This window comes from Eumetopias jubatus, unplaced genomic scaffold (genome assembly GCF_037043125.1).
Source record: "Eumetopias jubatus isolate StellerSeaLion01/CBP00866 unplaced genomic scaffold, mEumJub1_p1.0 scaffold_11, whole genome shotgun sequence".
Classification (NCBI taxonomy): Eukaryota; Metazoa; Chordata; class Mammalia; order Carnivora; family Otariidae; genus Eumetopias; species Eumetopias jubatus.
The window spans coordinates 112,557,756-112,574,135 of NW_028274817.1; the positions used below are offsets into that span (position 1 = coordinate 112,557,756).

The window sequence follows — 16,380 nt, forward strand, 5'->3', positions numbered from 1 at the left end:
AAGAAACTGAGGAAGACACAAAGAAATGGGAAAACGTCCCATTTTCATGGATTGGAAGAACAAATATTGTTAAATGTCTATGCTACCTAGAGCAATCTATACATTCAATGCAATCCCTATCAAAACACCATCAACTTTTTTCACAGCGCTGGAACAAATAATCCTAAAATTTGTATGGAACCAGAAAAGACCCCGAATACCCAAGGGAATGTGGAAAAAGAAAACCAAAGCTGGTGGCATCACAATTCTGGACTTCATGCTTTATTATAAAGCTATAATCATCAAGACGGTATGGTACTGGCACAAAAACAGACATAAAGATCAATGGAACAGAATAGAGAACCCAGAAATGGACCCTCAACTCTATGGTCAACTAATCTTGGACAAAGCAGGAAAGAATATCCAATGGAAAAAAGACAGTCTCTTCAACAAATGGTGTTGGGAAAATTGGACAGCCACATGCAGAAGAATGAAACTGGACCATTTCCTTATACTATTCACAAAAATAGACTCAAAATGGATGAAAAACCTAAACATGAGATATGAATCCATCAAAATCCTAGAGAAGAACAGAGGCAGTAACCTCTGTGACCATGGCCGTAGCAATTTCTTGCTAGACACGTCTCCAAAAACAAGGGAAACAAAGGTAAAAATGAACTACTGGGACTTCATCAAGACAAAAGGCTTTTGCACAGCAAAGGAAACAGTCAACAAAACCAAAAGAAAACTGACAGAATGGGAGAAGATATTTCAATGACATATCAGATAAAGGTCTAGTACCCAAAATCTATAAAGAACTTATAGATTCTTTATAGAATCTATATATAGAAGAGAAAACCGAACAGACCCATAACCAGCAAGGAAATTCTTGCTGTTCTTTGGGTGACACCCAAAGAACAAAGACATGAACAGACATTTCTCCAAAGAAGACGCACAAATGGCCACCAGACACATGAAAAAATGCTCAACATCACTCAGCATCAGGGCAATACAAATCAACACCACAAGACACCACCTCACAACAGTCAGAATGGCTAAAATTAACCACTCAGGAACCGACAGATGTTGGCAAGGATGTGGAAAAAGGGGAACCCTCCTACACTGTTGGTGGGAATGCAAGCTGGTGCAACCACTCTAGAAAACCATATGGAGGTTCCTCAAAAAGTTGAAACTGGAGCTATCCTATGACCCTGCAATTGCACTACTGGGTATTTACCTCAAAGATACAAATGTAGTGATCCGAAGGGGCACCTGCAACCTAGTGTTTATAGCAGGAATGTCCACAATAGCCAAACTATGGAAAGAGCCCAAATGTCCAATCACTAATGAATGAATAAAGAAGATGTATATATGTGTATATATATATATATGTGTACACACACACACACACACACACAATGGAATACTACTCAGCCATCAAAAAATGAAATCTTGCCATTTCCAATGACATGGATGGAATTAGAGGGTATTGTGCTAAGCAAAATAAGTTAATCAGAGAAAGACAATTATATGATTTCACTCATATGTGGAATTTAAGAAACAAAACAGAGGATCATAGGGGAAGAGAGGAAAAAATAAAACAAGACGAAATCAGAGAGGGAGACAAACCATAAGAAACTCTTATTCATAGGAAACAAACTGAGGGTTGCTGGAGGGGAGAGGGTGGGGGGATGGGGTAAATGGGTGATGGACATTAAGGAGGGCATGTGATGTAATGAGCACTGGGTATTATATAAGACTGATGAATCACTGAACTCTACCTCTGAAACTAATAATACATTATATGATAATTAAATTTAAATTAAAAATAATTTTTAAAGAATAGCAGAATCTGAAATACAGAATATTATAATACAAAGAAGTATGATTTTGATAAGACTTTCACAGTGTTTCAGAAACTGTTCTACAATTAATTGGATCAGCAAGAAAAGCTAGGTCAAGAGAGGAACCCACACAGAAGTAATGGTTCTATGAGTGCCCCTTTAAGAGTAGACAGAAGATATCTTCCCCCACTAATAATTCCTATGATCTTTGTTCCTGACCCAAAGTCCAGCTGAACAGTGGCATCGTGTTAATCTCCATAACCTGCAGTAAATTAAAGTCATTTAGAAAAGTGTGATTACTTAAAAAAAAAATGATTATGGTGAAATAATACTGAAATATTTCCAGCTACTTACAATCTTTATTAAAAACCCAAGCCTCTAATTTTCTTCAAATGGTAGAAATTTTGTACACAAGCAGCAGGAATCCACATCCTACTTATATTTAAATGAGGAGGAAAGTAATGGCAAAGAAAATAATATAATTAATCCCATATATTCAGTTTGCCATTGTTGATTCATCTCTTTTAAGTTGTGTTTTAAAAGTTCAATTCACTTGTAAAACTTAAATCTAAAAAAAATTTTTAAGGCTTCTTTCATATAATGTGGAAAAAAACTGAAACAACGTTTATTTTTAGTAGAAAATAACAGTACGATTTTAGATGGCACACTATAAATAATCTGTTAAACTGGTGATGGTTCATTGACTTTTCCCTCAAGTATCTGCTTAAAATAGTTCAGTTTTTTATTTTTAAAAATGACCGAATCACCATTCAGCTTTTTGGTAGAAAACAAAATTAATCTGAAAAAGAAAAACAGGAATCAGTAATTCAAAATATATAATGCATGCTAAAAATGAACCCTTATAGCAAAGACAAATTGTGCATAATAAGTGATTAATAACCCAAGAATGCCTTTTAGTGGGGCAAAATATGGGTATTCCTGACTAGTGAATATTTAATCACATCTATTCCTCCTACTACTCTCAATCTCAATTTCTCAACTCTCAAAAGAGAAAAATGGCACAATCTGGATTTTCTCAACCTGCTCTCTCCTTAACCTCCTGCAATTTGGCATTCAATGTACCATTTCACTTAAAGGGGTCATCAATAAATGACAATATTAAATGAAATGGGTTTTCTCATCCCTCAATCCTTATCATCATGGATCTTTTTATGGATTTTAACACTGTTGGTGAGTACCATTTTTTTAAAATCTTTCTTCCTTGCTTTCTAGATGTCTGCCTCCCACTCCTTTCAGTAGGACTATTTAAGGCATGCCCTTAACTCTGCTCTGCACCCCCTCTTGGAAGGTCCATAACATTTCACAGTTATGCTCAAGTTAGTGATTTCTGGAATCAGACGACGCCTGGTTCCACCACTTCTTAGCTGCATAATCTTGGCCCTAACACAGAACCTCTCTAATGACTCCGCTTTCTTATCTGTAAAATGATGTAAGAGTAGGGCTGTTGCGAGTAGTAAATGGACAACATCTAGCAGAGTTAGCTGGCATACGTTAGATGCTCAATATGTGGTATTTATTATCAGGTTTGGTATTCTGCTGCCATTTTATTCTTTTTTATGAAAGCCAAACTCATTATTTCTCCCCCAAAACTTACAAACCCTTTATAAGTTTGTAAGTCATATAAATAATAGCAGTGATTTTTCAGTTTAGCACAAACCCCTGGGATCATCTCTAATCCTTCCACAGGGACCTGGTACTCTACAACAGCTCTCTACAGTGGCCTTCATTTTTGGTTCTATAATTTAAGTCAACTTTATTATGTATTAAATACTTCTACGCTCTACCCCAATGCTGGATTCTTCATGCCTTTGTATAATTAGCTATATGTCACCTACCACTTCAAAACAAACAAAAATTTCTCATGTCAACCGCAGCCACAGGAAAGAAAATACATGAATCACCACTTCCTTGTCCTAGGATCAATTAGCATTACCCCCAACCTCTCTCAATCAGGCTGCACAAAGCCTTGTCTCCAGTTCTAATCACATCTCCCTATGTCACTACATTCCATTTGCCCTACTTTGTTGTAAGGATGACCTCTCTGAGTTTCTGCAAAGAAAAGTATGCTGTAAAATATGCATAAGCACTTCAAAGCAGATATGCAAATAAAAAGAGAACCAGCAATGCATATCTGGAGAGTAAAGGTCCAAATGAGAACTTCTTCCAAATGTTGAGTAGTCCTAAGGTGCTGTAAGTAGCTTAACACTTACTGCTAAGAATTTTCATATATATGCCAATGTGCACATATACAATAAACAGAAGCTGTGAAAAAGAGTACAGTTATGTATTTCTTTTTTAATTGTGCAGCATTTGTTTCAGAAAATTAATAAGTATGGTCTTTGGCTTAGAATAACCCAATACCACTTTGTGTTCACAATAGACAAGATACATTTGTTTATAAACATGACCTCTAAATTTCTTGCAACAGTATATGATTTAAAACAATAACTTTCTTTCATACTTGCTCAAATATATAATGCACTAGGAATTATTTAATTATATATACACCCACAGCTAACCTTATCCAAAAGAGATCAAATTTATGCATAAGTGATCACACGTACCTACGTATACGTAATCATACAGACCTGATTTATACATTTTTATAAGCGTTTCATTAAGTCTTTAAAAGCTATTCAAGCGGCCTGGGTGGCTCAGTTGTTAAGCGTCTGCCTTCGGCTCAGCTCATGATCCCAGGGTCCTGGGATCGAGCCCTGCATCGGGCTCCCTGCTCTGCGGGAAGCTTGCTTCTCCCTCTCCCACTCCCCCTGCTTGTGTTCCCTCTCTCTGTCAAATAAATAAATAAAATCTTAAAAAATAATAATAAATAAAAGCTATTCAAAATAGATAGGTATGATTATTTTACATATCATGGGTACAACAGGGAGGATTATATCCATTTTTAAATATAACATGAGATTTCATAGTAGTCCATTTGTTTGATCCCAAAGGGTAAATCTTAGAAGCATCAAATTCTCTCTTTTTGGATAATGCAGAAAAGACTAAAGCTCTGATTCTAGGTGAAAAGAGGATATATCTCTAACAAGTCTAATGACTAAACAGTTTCAGATTCTAAAAAGAGTTTTATAGTACTTTGAGGTAGGCACTAATTTAGCTTTACATTTTCCATCTAGCAATATCTTTTTAGATGCATGTAAAGGAAAAAGCAACAATACTTGGAGGGCTGGTCTGTGAGTCCCTCATTTAGTGAAGGGCAGTGCAAAGAGATATTTTTTAGATGCAATGTCATTTGCAGCAACCTCATGGGTTTTTTCAAGTATCTCTTCTTCTACCTCTTCAGACCGTAAGCCAGACAAGAGCAAGAAAACTATGGTTTATTCGTCCTTTTAATTCAAACTGCCCTAGGAATCTGAGTTCATGTTTAGAGTTGGTTTCCCAAGAGCAGAGATAACCTGTTCTCATCTACTTTAATTATGGGCCCATCTTGCTGGGATTAACAGTGTGCACTATGAGAACCAGATAAAGGTAACAAACACATCTTCATACATGAATAAACCAGACACATGGAAAGATAAAAATATATTCAACTAGTAAAGTTTATTACTTTTACATAAAAGGCACAAAGAGAGCTTAGATAAGGTCAAAAAAAAAGTATAGGGGAAACAGTCATAGGAAGAAGTGGGACAAGACTGAGAGAAAACAGAAGATTTCCATTATGTATCAGAAATCTTTCAATTTTAAAACTCAAAGATTAAGATTAAGAACTGATTTATTATGCTACATAAACAGAACCATGGTATAAAAGGAAGTATTATGTTTATTTAAAGATTCAAATTTACAACCTATTTCCCCTGAGTAGTATCCACCAAGGAATTTTATTTTTTTAAAGCTTCAGAAATGTATTATAACTCAAGGCAACTCATTAACAGTATAGCAATTCATTAGAGAGCTTTTCATTTAATTTCCAACTGCAGTAATATTCCTTAATGAGGTATTCAAGGTGCTAAATTTATTTTGATTATGTTTAATTTATTATTTTAAATTCTTAATCATCCTAAATCAATAACCACAGTATTCAAACCAATTTTTTTTAAGATTTTATTTATTCACTTGAGACACAGAGATACAGAGAGAGAGAGAGAAAAAGAGCATGAGCAGGGCGAGAGGCAGAGGGAGAGGGAGAAGCAGGCTCCTCGCTGAGCCAGGAGCCCAATGTGGGGCTCGATCCCAGGACCCTGGGATCATGACCTGAGTCGAAGGCAGATGCTTAACCATCTGAGCCACCCAGGCGCCCCTCAAACCATTTTTTGAGGATTTACTGGCAGAGATCTTCAGATAACTATTACCAACATAAGATACTTTGAACACCCAATTTTAAGAATAGAAAATTAATTGAAGAGATTTATGATCTAAAACCCAAAAATATATCAACTGTCATGAAGCCTTATATCCAAAACATACTATTTTGTACAACAGGAAAGAAAAAACGTAAAACTGGTATCTTCTTTATTTATGCGTATATACACATACATATATGTTATGACAGATTTGAGAGTTTAAATTATGCTCATCTCAGATATAAATAATTCCATTAGAAAATGTCACAAAAAACTTTAATCTTTGGTCTTAACAAAATTATACACAAAATAGCATAAGGCCAGATACTAATACTCAGACTAGGTGTACCATAACAGGAAAATATTTAACCTAACATTTAAAATTGTTACAGCTGCAACACTTGCCACCTTAAAGTTAGTCTCTGAGTAAAACATGCTTTATCACTGAGCAGCAGCTATGGGAATCCTGAAATAACTTCCCTGAATAATTGGTGATTAGTATAACAGTCAAATAATCTATATAGTAAGATCCATTTCAAGGCTATTCAAGGGTGATCAACTATAACCAATAATGATAATCATACACTATTATCTGAAGCCCTATTTCATAACCAAACACCTATCTGGTACCTTTCGAAGTCTGGATTCAGATCTACCAAGCAATGTAAGTTATTGGGTCTACATGAAAAATAATGACTGAATGAAACTTCTTGCTCATAAGTACTTGAACATAAATCTGTCACTACCTTGATTTCTTCTATATCACCTTTTCTAATGGAAGCTTTTCACCTATACACTAGGTCAGTTGAGAAAAAACAGCATATGACTACAAATAACTAATGACTACCTAATCATGATAAAGCTTGTCCAAAAGTAGTCTTTTTCTATGTTCATTCTACTTCATTAAGCATCATTATCATAGCCAGAAGACAGTTTTAATTATATGCCCACATGCACAGAACAATACATTAGTTTCTAAACAGTTAAACATATACATTATTTTCTTTTTAAAAACCATGTACTTGCCTTGTGTCTGCATTTAAGTACAACTCCATAGGCTCCTACAATAAAAACAAATAAAAAATTAGGGGCACATATACAAACCATAGCTCTTAGAGAAATAAAAGTTCTATTACATTTATATTGGCTATCAGTATATGATTTTATTGGTTTTAATGGTTCCTAAAATGACAATACCCTGCAGTGATAATGCAATGAGCCTCATACAAACAAAATGTGGATATTTAGTATATATTTTTTTTATAAAACAAGAGTATAAGCAACTCATTTACCCAACAAATATTTTTAAATGTTTCTCTTTTTAAAGAAAACTTCACTTGAAACATTTTAAATTTAAGCTTAAAATTACTGGAGACAAGATTTGGACATAAGAACTTTAAGAGTAAATGAAAAAAAACAAAACAAAACAACTCAAAAGACTGTAGAAAACGTAAAATTTAAAAGCTAATTGTTTCCCAATAGTAAGCTCAGGTACAAGCCTACCAAATATGTTCTCAGTCCTAGGAGACATTTAAGTACTCTTCCAGGACACTGGAATGTCTTTTCTGACTGGCAGAATAATACAGGCCTAAGCATTCCAATTAATAACTAGTAGGAATTGCTACATTTTTGCCATAAATAAAGACTCACTGCAAAGGCACAGACCATAAGTAGTCCAAGGCTTTCTGGCCATTTATAGCCAAGCACTTCCACTTCCTTTGGCATACTTTGATGAGATTCATCACTACAGTTTGGGTTACTTATCCTCTTACCTAGCCGAAAAACTTCTTTAGAGGCAGAACAGAGTTGACAGCAAGGTACCCAGGAAACTGAGGTTAGAGTTAAAACTGTGACAACCTAATTAGCAGAATCAAACTGTAATGTACAGTAACTTGAGGTTTGTAGAAATGTCAAGAACATTAACAGACAGACAAAGTCTGCATACATCTATGACAGGGAACTTCAGAGAGATGAAATTGGGAAATGTGTCTCAAACAGAATCTGGAGAACCGGAACAAGTCTCCTTCACTTTGGTGGAGATGGATGAATCTTATTATCATAGTCAGGATGGAATCAGCTACTACAACCGTCCAACTTAATTCCACAATCACCAGGCAATCCTTCAATCCCATTTTAACTGCTCATGCCAGTTTTTCTATGGAGTGAAAATACACTGCCCAGGCTACAGGAATGCAGAGTTTACTAGACAGTTTTTAATTTCCATAATATATATGTATTTCTTAGCCAAAAAGCATCTAAGGTATATAGCAATGATGGTTCTGACTATAACTAAAACTGACATATTCTGAGCAGTCTAGTAGTTTAGTTAATCTGAGCTAATTCCTAAGGAGATGATCACCTACAGGTATACTAAGAAAACCAAGGTTGTGATCCATAAAAACTGGGGCCCAGAATTTGAAACATTCCAACCCTGTTACACCCTATGAGCTGACTGGCTCCTATCAGTAGCTTTACTGCATTAGTTTCTAATTATAACACTTTGGGAAAAAACAAAAAACGGCAGCTATATAAAACAGTAGATATCAAGAATGAATTTTATTGGGGTGCCAGGGTGGCTCAGTCGATTAAGTGTCTGCCTTCAGCTCAGGTCATGATCTCAGGGTCCTGGGATAGAGCCCCACATAGGGCTCCCTGCTCAGTGGGTAGTCTGCTTCTCCCTGTCACTCTCCCTCTGTGTTCTCTCTCTCTCTCTCAAATAAATAAAATCTTTTAAAAAAGAAATTACTAAAAAAAAGAAAAAGAATGAATTTTATTTACATAATTGCTATCAATGAAGAAAAGGAAAAGGAGTTGACTGGTGAAGGGAGAAGGATCCATTCCTTTTCCTTTTTTGGATCCATTCTTTTTATATGGTTTCAACTTCAGACCTTAAAGCAAGCACCCAATTAGACTGTATTTTTTTTTTTAAGATTTATTTATTTACTTTAGAGAGAGAGAGAGAGACGGAGAGAGAACAAGAGCACAGGGGGAAGGGCAGAAGGAAAGGGAGAGAGAATCCCAAGCAGACTCCGTGCCCAGCACAGGGCACAATGCGGGCCTCGATCTCATAACCCTGAGGATCACAACCTGAGTCGAAACCAAAATCAGGCACTTAACCGACTGCACCGCCCAGTCACCCAGACTGTATTTTAATTGTTTCTCTTTATTTGAAAAGGATTTAACTACTTAATATTAAAATCTAGAACAGCTTTGCTGTTCACAGGTAAATCTTCAAAACTTCTTTTAAAATTCACATTTGAAAATTCATAAAATAAAAATTTTTATAACATTTGCTTTAAAGATATAAATGCTAGGGGCGCCTGGGTGGCTCAGTCAGTTAAGCCTCTAACTCTTGATTCCGCTCAAGTGGTCATGAGATCAAGCCCCACACTGGGCTCCAGGCCGGGCGTGAAGGCTGCTTAAGATTCTCTCTCTCTCCCTCTCACTCTGCCCCTCCTCCTCCTCCCTTCCCCCTCTAAAAAAATAAATGCTAAGAAACCATAATTATAATTACTCATACCCTGTTAACAGAATCATTTCTCAAAATCTCCATAAAGTTATCTTTAAGTCAAAAGCAAAAATTACTAAGAATGAAAAATCAGGGGGGCACCTGGATGGCTCCATGGGTTAAGCATCTGCCTTTGCTCAGGTCATGATCCCAGGGTCCTGTGATCGACCCCACACATGGGGCTCCCTGCTCAGTGGGGAGTTGGCTTCTCCCTCTCCCTCTGCCCCTCCCCTCCACTTGTGCTCTCTCCTGCTCTAATAAATAAAATCTTTAAAAAAAAAAAAAAGGAAGAAGGAAAATCAAGAAGTCTTATGAAAAATGAATTACCATACTTCATCAAATTAATGATGTCATTAATCATAAGCATTATTTTATGTACTACTATGTGGGAAAAAGAACTGCCAATTAAACCATGACATGCTATGGATTATAACTCACATCCTGATTTTAGAAATGTTAAAATATAACCAAGTTGTGTGCCTCAGAATTTATAAAAATGTGGTTTGTCATTCTCAAAGACAAATAGAAGTTATTCACTTATTTACCATGTATTAAGCAAAATTTAACTTATACAAATAAATTTTAAGTTATCCAAAATAAACTTGATATAAAAATAAAATGTAACAAAAAATTATAGACTATGAAACCATAATTGCTAATGAAAACAATGAAATGAAAGCAGCCTTGGGAAACCTGGCTGGCTCAGTCAGAAGAGCATGCAACTCTTGACCTCGGGGTTGTGAGTTTGAGCCCCACCTTCAGTGTAGAGATTACTTAAAAAAAAATAAAATCTTTAAAAAAAAAAAAAAAGAAATGAAGGCAGCCTTAAGAAATATCTGATTTATTAAATTTTAAAGGGCTTTAAAATATTCACTTTCAATTGGAGAATAAAACCCAAATAGCACAATTTTATTTTTAATATTTCACTTAAGCACATATCTGAATTAATATAGGTAAAATTAACAGGATCTGAATTAGTAACTTTTTCAGTGGTAGGTATAATTACATACATTGCTCAGAAACTCAAGGAATGCTAAACTTACCTTCACCTACAACCCCAAGGATCTCAAATTTATTCATCACATTACCAATGTTAGGAATCTTCATGAAGACAAACTCCTCTTTTGATGCAAGCCACAGAACATGGCATCAAGAAAGAACTTCTAAGGAAGTTGTGAAGTAGAACCAAAATGTCGAAGGAAGAAATTCTCACAGGTTGGCAGGGACTTTCACATATTTGTTCTAATGTGAAGTATTAAATGATTCCCTGAAAGAGAAAAGAAAAAAGCCATTAAGTTTTATATTCAGCACTCTAATAATATATCCTATTATTTTGTACAGTTTTTTTAAATGTTAATGTTTCATATACTTAAAAGAAAAGAAAAAATAGTAAGAGAGAAGAACCCAAAATGGAACAAGAACAAATGTACCTAACTGTATTTGAAATGAGTAACATAACCACATTGAAGGGGGGAAGGGTAGTCAGGAGGAAAAGAATTAACTCCAGGCAACTTTTGAAAACAATGTTTTAACTACACACTCTCCTCAAGCTAAAAACAAAAAAAAATTATTTATAAACAAATACTATACTTATATACTTGTTTTTACACAGAGGTATGAAATTATGTGCGTTCTCGGACTGAGCAAGTAAGTAAATAAATACATTGTGGATAATGAGAGTTTGGCTTCTTATTCTCATAAAAAGAAGTTACAAATATGAAACAGATGAAGGCTTGGAATTAGAGCTAACCATAGGAGCTCAGTTCTTAATATAAAGATGCAGAAAAAGATATAAATGTGTATGTAAATATACATACAACACATAAATATATTCCGTAGCTCTGTCTGCTGAGGAGGCCTAGAAGCAATGACACTCCAACATCCCATCAGCACAGCTAGTGCACCAATAAAAGGAAACAGCTTCCTCAGAGAAATGGCTGATTCCCAGGCAAGAGCAAGGAAAAGTACAATATGAGCCCAGGATATACTTTTGTGGTGCCAGAAAGGCTGGTAATGCTCAAAGAATGACAGGAGCATGTCTGAAGGACACAGGAGTCTCTTCTGGTCAAATGAGAAACAACTAAACAAAATAAATGAAAATACTAGATTATAAACCATAGAATAAAATAAAAACATACCAGTCCTTACTTACATAAATAAATAAAGGGAGAAGGAAAAGCTCTTTCTGAGAGTATAATTCCAAATAATAAATGTAGTGATGGAATTAGAAAATCACCATTTGGCAACCACCCTGGTAATAATTATTTCAGGCAAGTATCATCAACATATGCTGAAACTAGTGGTTTAAGGTTTGATGGAAAACAGGATATTATCTAGTCTCAAAGTAGCTCCACTACAAAATACCCACTAATTAAAAGGGGAAAAATAGTAATTTCATAGTGAAGAATCCTGCCAGACACCACCTTAATTAAGTGATCAAAGTTAACATCGTCAATAATAGAACAAGTGAACATCATATGCCTTCTGATAGGATACGACACAATGTCACTTCTGTGGCATTCCTTCCAAAAAGGTAAAACAGACAAGCCCAAACTGAAGGACATTCTACTAAGTAACTGTCCTGTATTCTTTAAAAATGTCTAAGTTATAAAGGACAGGGAACCAAGTAACTGTTCCACAAAAGAAGATTAGGAGATGTGATAGCTAAATATAATGTATGATCCTGGACTGGATTAAACCGGTACAAGAAAAAATATTTTTTTACTAAAATTATTATGAGTGATGTACCACATGTGACTGTGGTTAATATTATATATTTGAAAGTTGTTAAGAGAGTAGATCTTTAAAGTTCTCATCACAAGGAATAAAAATTGGTAACTGTGCGTAGTGATGAATGTTAACTAGACTTACTGTGATCATTTCACAATATATACAAATAGCGAATCACTATGTTGTACACTTGAAACTAATATGTTTTATGTCAATAATAGTTCAATTGATGAATTAATAAGGTACAGCCCAGAATCTCTAGAATAAGACAGTCTAATAAAAAAATTTAACAAAAAAAGAACGAACACCAACACTTTGAGAGATAAAGTCTGCAACTTACACCATTCAGGAAAAAAATAATAAGGACATGTGTATGGAGGAAGAGACAAAGAATGATTAAAATGATAACATTTGGGGAATTTGGGTCAAGGGTCTATGAAACAGGAAATTCTTTGTACTATCTATGCAACTTTTCTCTAAATCTGAAATTATTTAAAAATAAGTTTTCTTTCAAAAAAAAACTATCCCATCTTTATGAAAAATAACAGCTGTACCAACACAAAATATTGGTTTAAAAGGAAAAAATAAATCAAAACCAATAAATTCTTTGCTGCCTATGAAATTTGAAACTTTTTAAAAATAAGAGTACCCATGTGGTGTGGAAAAGTACTGACTTGAAGTGTGCCTTTTCACATGCTGATGGTAGAAATACAAACTGATACAAGCTTTCTAAAGAGCAGCATGTCCATAATTAAATGCTTTTAAATGTTTATAGCATGATAAAGTATCTGACAAAAACATACAATAAACATCATTCATAAAGGCAAAATTTCTCAGAGACCTCCCTAAAAAAGTGGTATTTGAGTTAGCCAGCCAAACGAAGATCTAAGTCAGTCACATTACAGGTAAAAAATGCTCAGAGTGCTTCTGAAAATGAATTATTCTTTTATTTTCTATAGCTGATTTGGAAGAACACCCAGGAAGTATTTAAATATCTCACTCTCTGCCAATAATGGCATGGCTCATTTCAAAGGAACCTTGAGATAAAAATTAAATCATTCCCACTAAGAATACCCAGCCCCCCAAAAGTTATGTACCTAAGTATATACAAAGAACATTTGGTCCCACCTATTATCTATATGGAAATGAAAATTGAGTAATGCAAACTGGGAATCAGAATTCAAACGTGTGAGGTAAATACATAACATCGGTGTCAAAAGCAGTCTTTTAACTACCAGTATTCATACTGAAAAAAAAACTGTATGCCAAATTGGATTTCACTACAATTTTATATGAATAACACTGAGTAATTTTTAAGACCTAAAGACTCAGATACTTTAGCTTCAACTAACTAAATAACTTGGATGAAATCCCTTTGAGGACAAATACAAATACAGGAGGAAATACTTTTTTAAAACAGCCTAAAAACCCCGAAGACTTAAGATTGTAAAGAATTAGCTGGCTGAAATCAAGTCAAAAGAATAGGACCCAGAGATGTAATCCAAACCACCCAAAATGGTTTCAGCTCTCAGGCACTTGAAGATCCAGAAAAAAATGGGAGAAAAAAATGCTCTTAAAACCTTTAAAAATCCAGAAGCAAAAGTCAAAGGCAAGAGTGCCAAAAGGAGTAAGTTTGATAAGCCACCACTCACTTAAAGCAGAAACCTCAGAGCTACACTCGTAGGATAAAGGAAACCAGAAATAAATCAGCCCTTGGACAGACCTGAATTACAGTTTCATGTTATCTGAGTGACCAAAACTCTCAGTGATGGATAACCTGGATGATGACCACACTCTAAAACTACACCAGATAAGGAGCTGGTAAGAAAACTGGGCAAGTTTAACTTTGATGAGAGATGGCGGACATCTAAATGTCTGAAGACTCTTTGAAAAAGAGGGAATAGAGCAGATGATTTGAATTACTTTAGGGGGAAGAACTAAGATCAGAGGTACAAGTGAAAAGGAGACAGATGTCAGCTCAGTAGTGACTGGACATCGATGAACCATCAATGGTTACTCATGCATTCTTATAAATATCTTACTCATGCATTCTTACAAATATCTGTCAGATAGCTGCAGTGGGCCAGCCCACTTTAGATGCTTCAGGATACAGCAGTGAACAACACAGACAAGGCCCTTGCTCTCATGGAGCCTAATGAGGAGAGAGAGACAAGAAACAAATAAACATGATCATTCCAGGCACTGACAAGTATCACAAAGGAAAGAAAACAGTCTTTCGATAACTGGGGGCGGGCGGGGACGGCCCTCTTTTAGATAGGGTGGCCTGGGAAAGGCCTGTCTGAGGAGTTGAGATTTGAGCAAAATCTGTTTAATGTAAAGAAACAAGCCACAGGCAACAGGGATGGGTAAAGAGCATTCCAGAAGTACAAAGACCCACAGAGCTTGACAATTTCAAGGAACAAAGACCTGTGATCTGAAGCATAGCAGACAAGAAGGGGACCAGCAGGGGGCAGGAAGAGGCCGCTGGATGCAGTTTGGCCTGACCATGGTAGAAAAGTCATGCACTAAACTAGATGTCCTCTAAGATCCCTTCCAACATGAAAATTCTAAGAATCTCTCAAAAACCTTGAGTTTTTTATAGTATTAACTTTGTAAACAAATAACAGAATAAACTTTAAAGTAGATGTGTTCTGCACTAAGAAATACACCTAAAATTAAGCAAACTTGTCTCTGTATTGGCAAGCAAGTACCTACAAGAACTGACAGAAATGGAAGGCTTATAATTTATTTCATGTATTATTAGTATTGAATTTAAGAGTTGCCTGGGCCTTGAATGTTTCCTTTGTGCTGAAATTATAATCTTCATCTCAACAGGTCTTTTCTTCTTCCCAAAGAGAGTACAAAAATCAGTTGAATCATGAGTTTTGTTCTTGTCTCTGACACTGTTTTTGTACATACAAATGAGAGAACCATTTTGTCACTGAAAACTGCACAGGAATGAATTTGGTACATGACAAAACTTGTTATAAGAAAGTTTAAATGGTTTGAAAGCATCTTAAAACTCATGATCCGTGTATAGAAAGAAACCATGTCTATGGAAAGCACAGCCCTGCAAAAAAAAAAAAAAAAATCCTAATTACTCTCCTTGGAGAATTTCTCTGTGTTGCATATAAGTGAGGAGAAAATGCACTAGTTTTCCTCCTAGATGAGACCACATCACCCATAATTAATAATTTTTCTTTATTCTACCAGTAGTGGAAAAAGTGATTTATCAATCCATTCTCTATAAATCAATTCCATTAAATCCAACTGATATTTGACTATCATGAGTAACATACACACAGTTTAATAACATAAACATTTCAAACTTCCAAACGTAGCTTTACCTCCCCACTCTCTACAATCCATCCACAAGGTAGGAAATTCAGTAACAACTCAATGGATCTCCTTCTACCCAGCTACTTGATATTTCGCCTAAGCACTGCCAATCCTACAGAACTCTTTAGTTTTCTGAGACTCCGAGGGCCTCATGATTCAGACTGAAAAAAAGAGCTAAACTCAGATCAGAGAAATTCAGGGTTCAAACTAATATTGCACTTTTTTTTTTTTAAGTTTTTACTTAAGTAATTCCTACACCCCATGTGGGGCTCAAACTCATGACCCTGAGAACAAGAGCTGCATGCTCTTTCAATTAAGCCAACCAGGTACCCCAATATTGTACTATTTAAGACACACTATTGGTTAAAAAGGTTTTGAAGGTACTTGCATGAATATATAAGTATCAACTTTATCATGGTTTCCATGGGATAATTTGTCCTGACCTCCAAATTCCAAATAATTGATTTTAAAATAAACTTACAAAAGTTGGGGACCACACCTAGATATTGCTGAGTTGATGTGGATCAAAAAATAGATCTAAGTTACTGTCCTCTACTCAAAAACAAAAACAACAACAACAAAAAATTAACATTCACCTGAAAAAAGATAGAAGGAACTGAAGTCCAAGACTGTTGAAGAACACTCACAGGATTTAAATGAA

General features: G+C 35.3%; 1 protein-coding gene across 1 annotated transcript in view; it reads right to left on the reverse strand.

Annotated features, from left to right (window-relative positions):
• The window catches only part of CDKL5 (cyclin dependent kinase like 5), a 200,074-nt gene that overhangs the window by 114,762 nt on the left and 68,932 nt on the right, over positions 1-16,380 (reverse strand). Inside the window, exons 2-3 of the mRNA XM_028122611.1 lie at positions 10,694-10,917; positions 7,169-7,203 (exon numbers count right to left, since the gene is read on the reverse strand). Coding sequence (XP_027978412.1) covers positions 7,169-7,203; positions 10,694-10,757 — 99 coding nt within the window. The 5' untranslated portion in view covers positions 10,758-10,917. The remainder of the gene's footprint in view (positions 1-7,168; positions 7,204-10,693; positions 10,918-16,380) is intronic.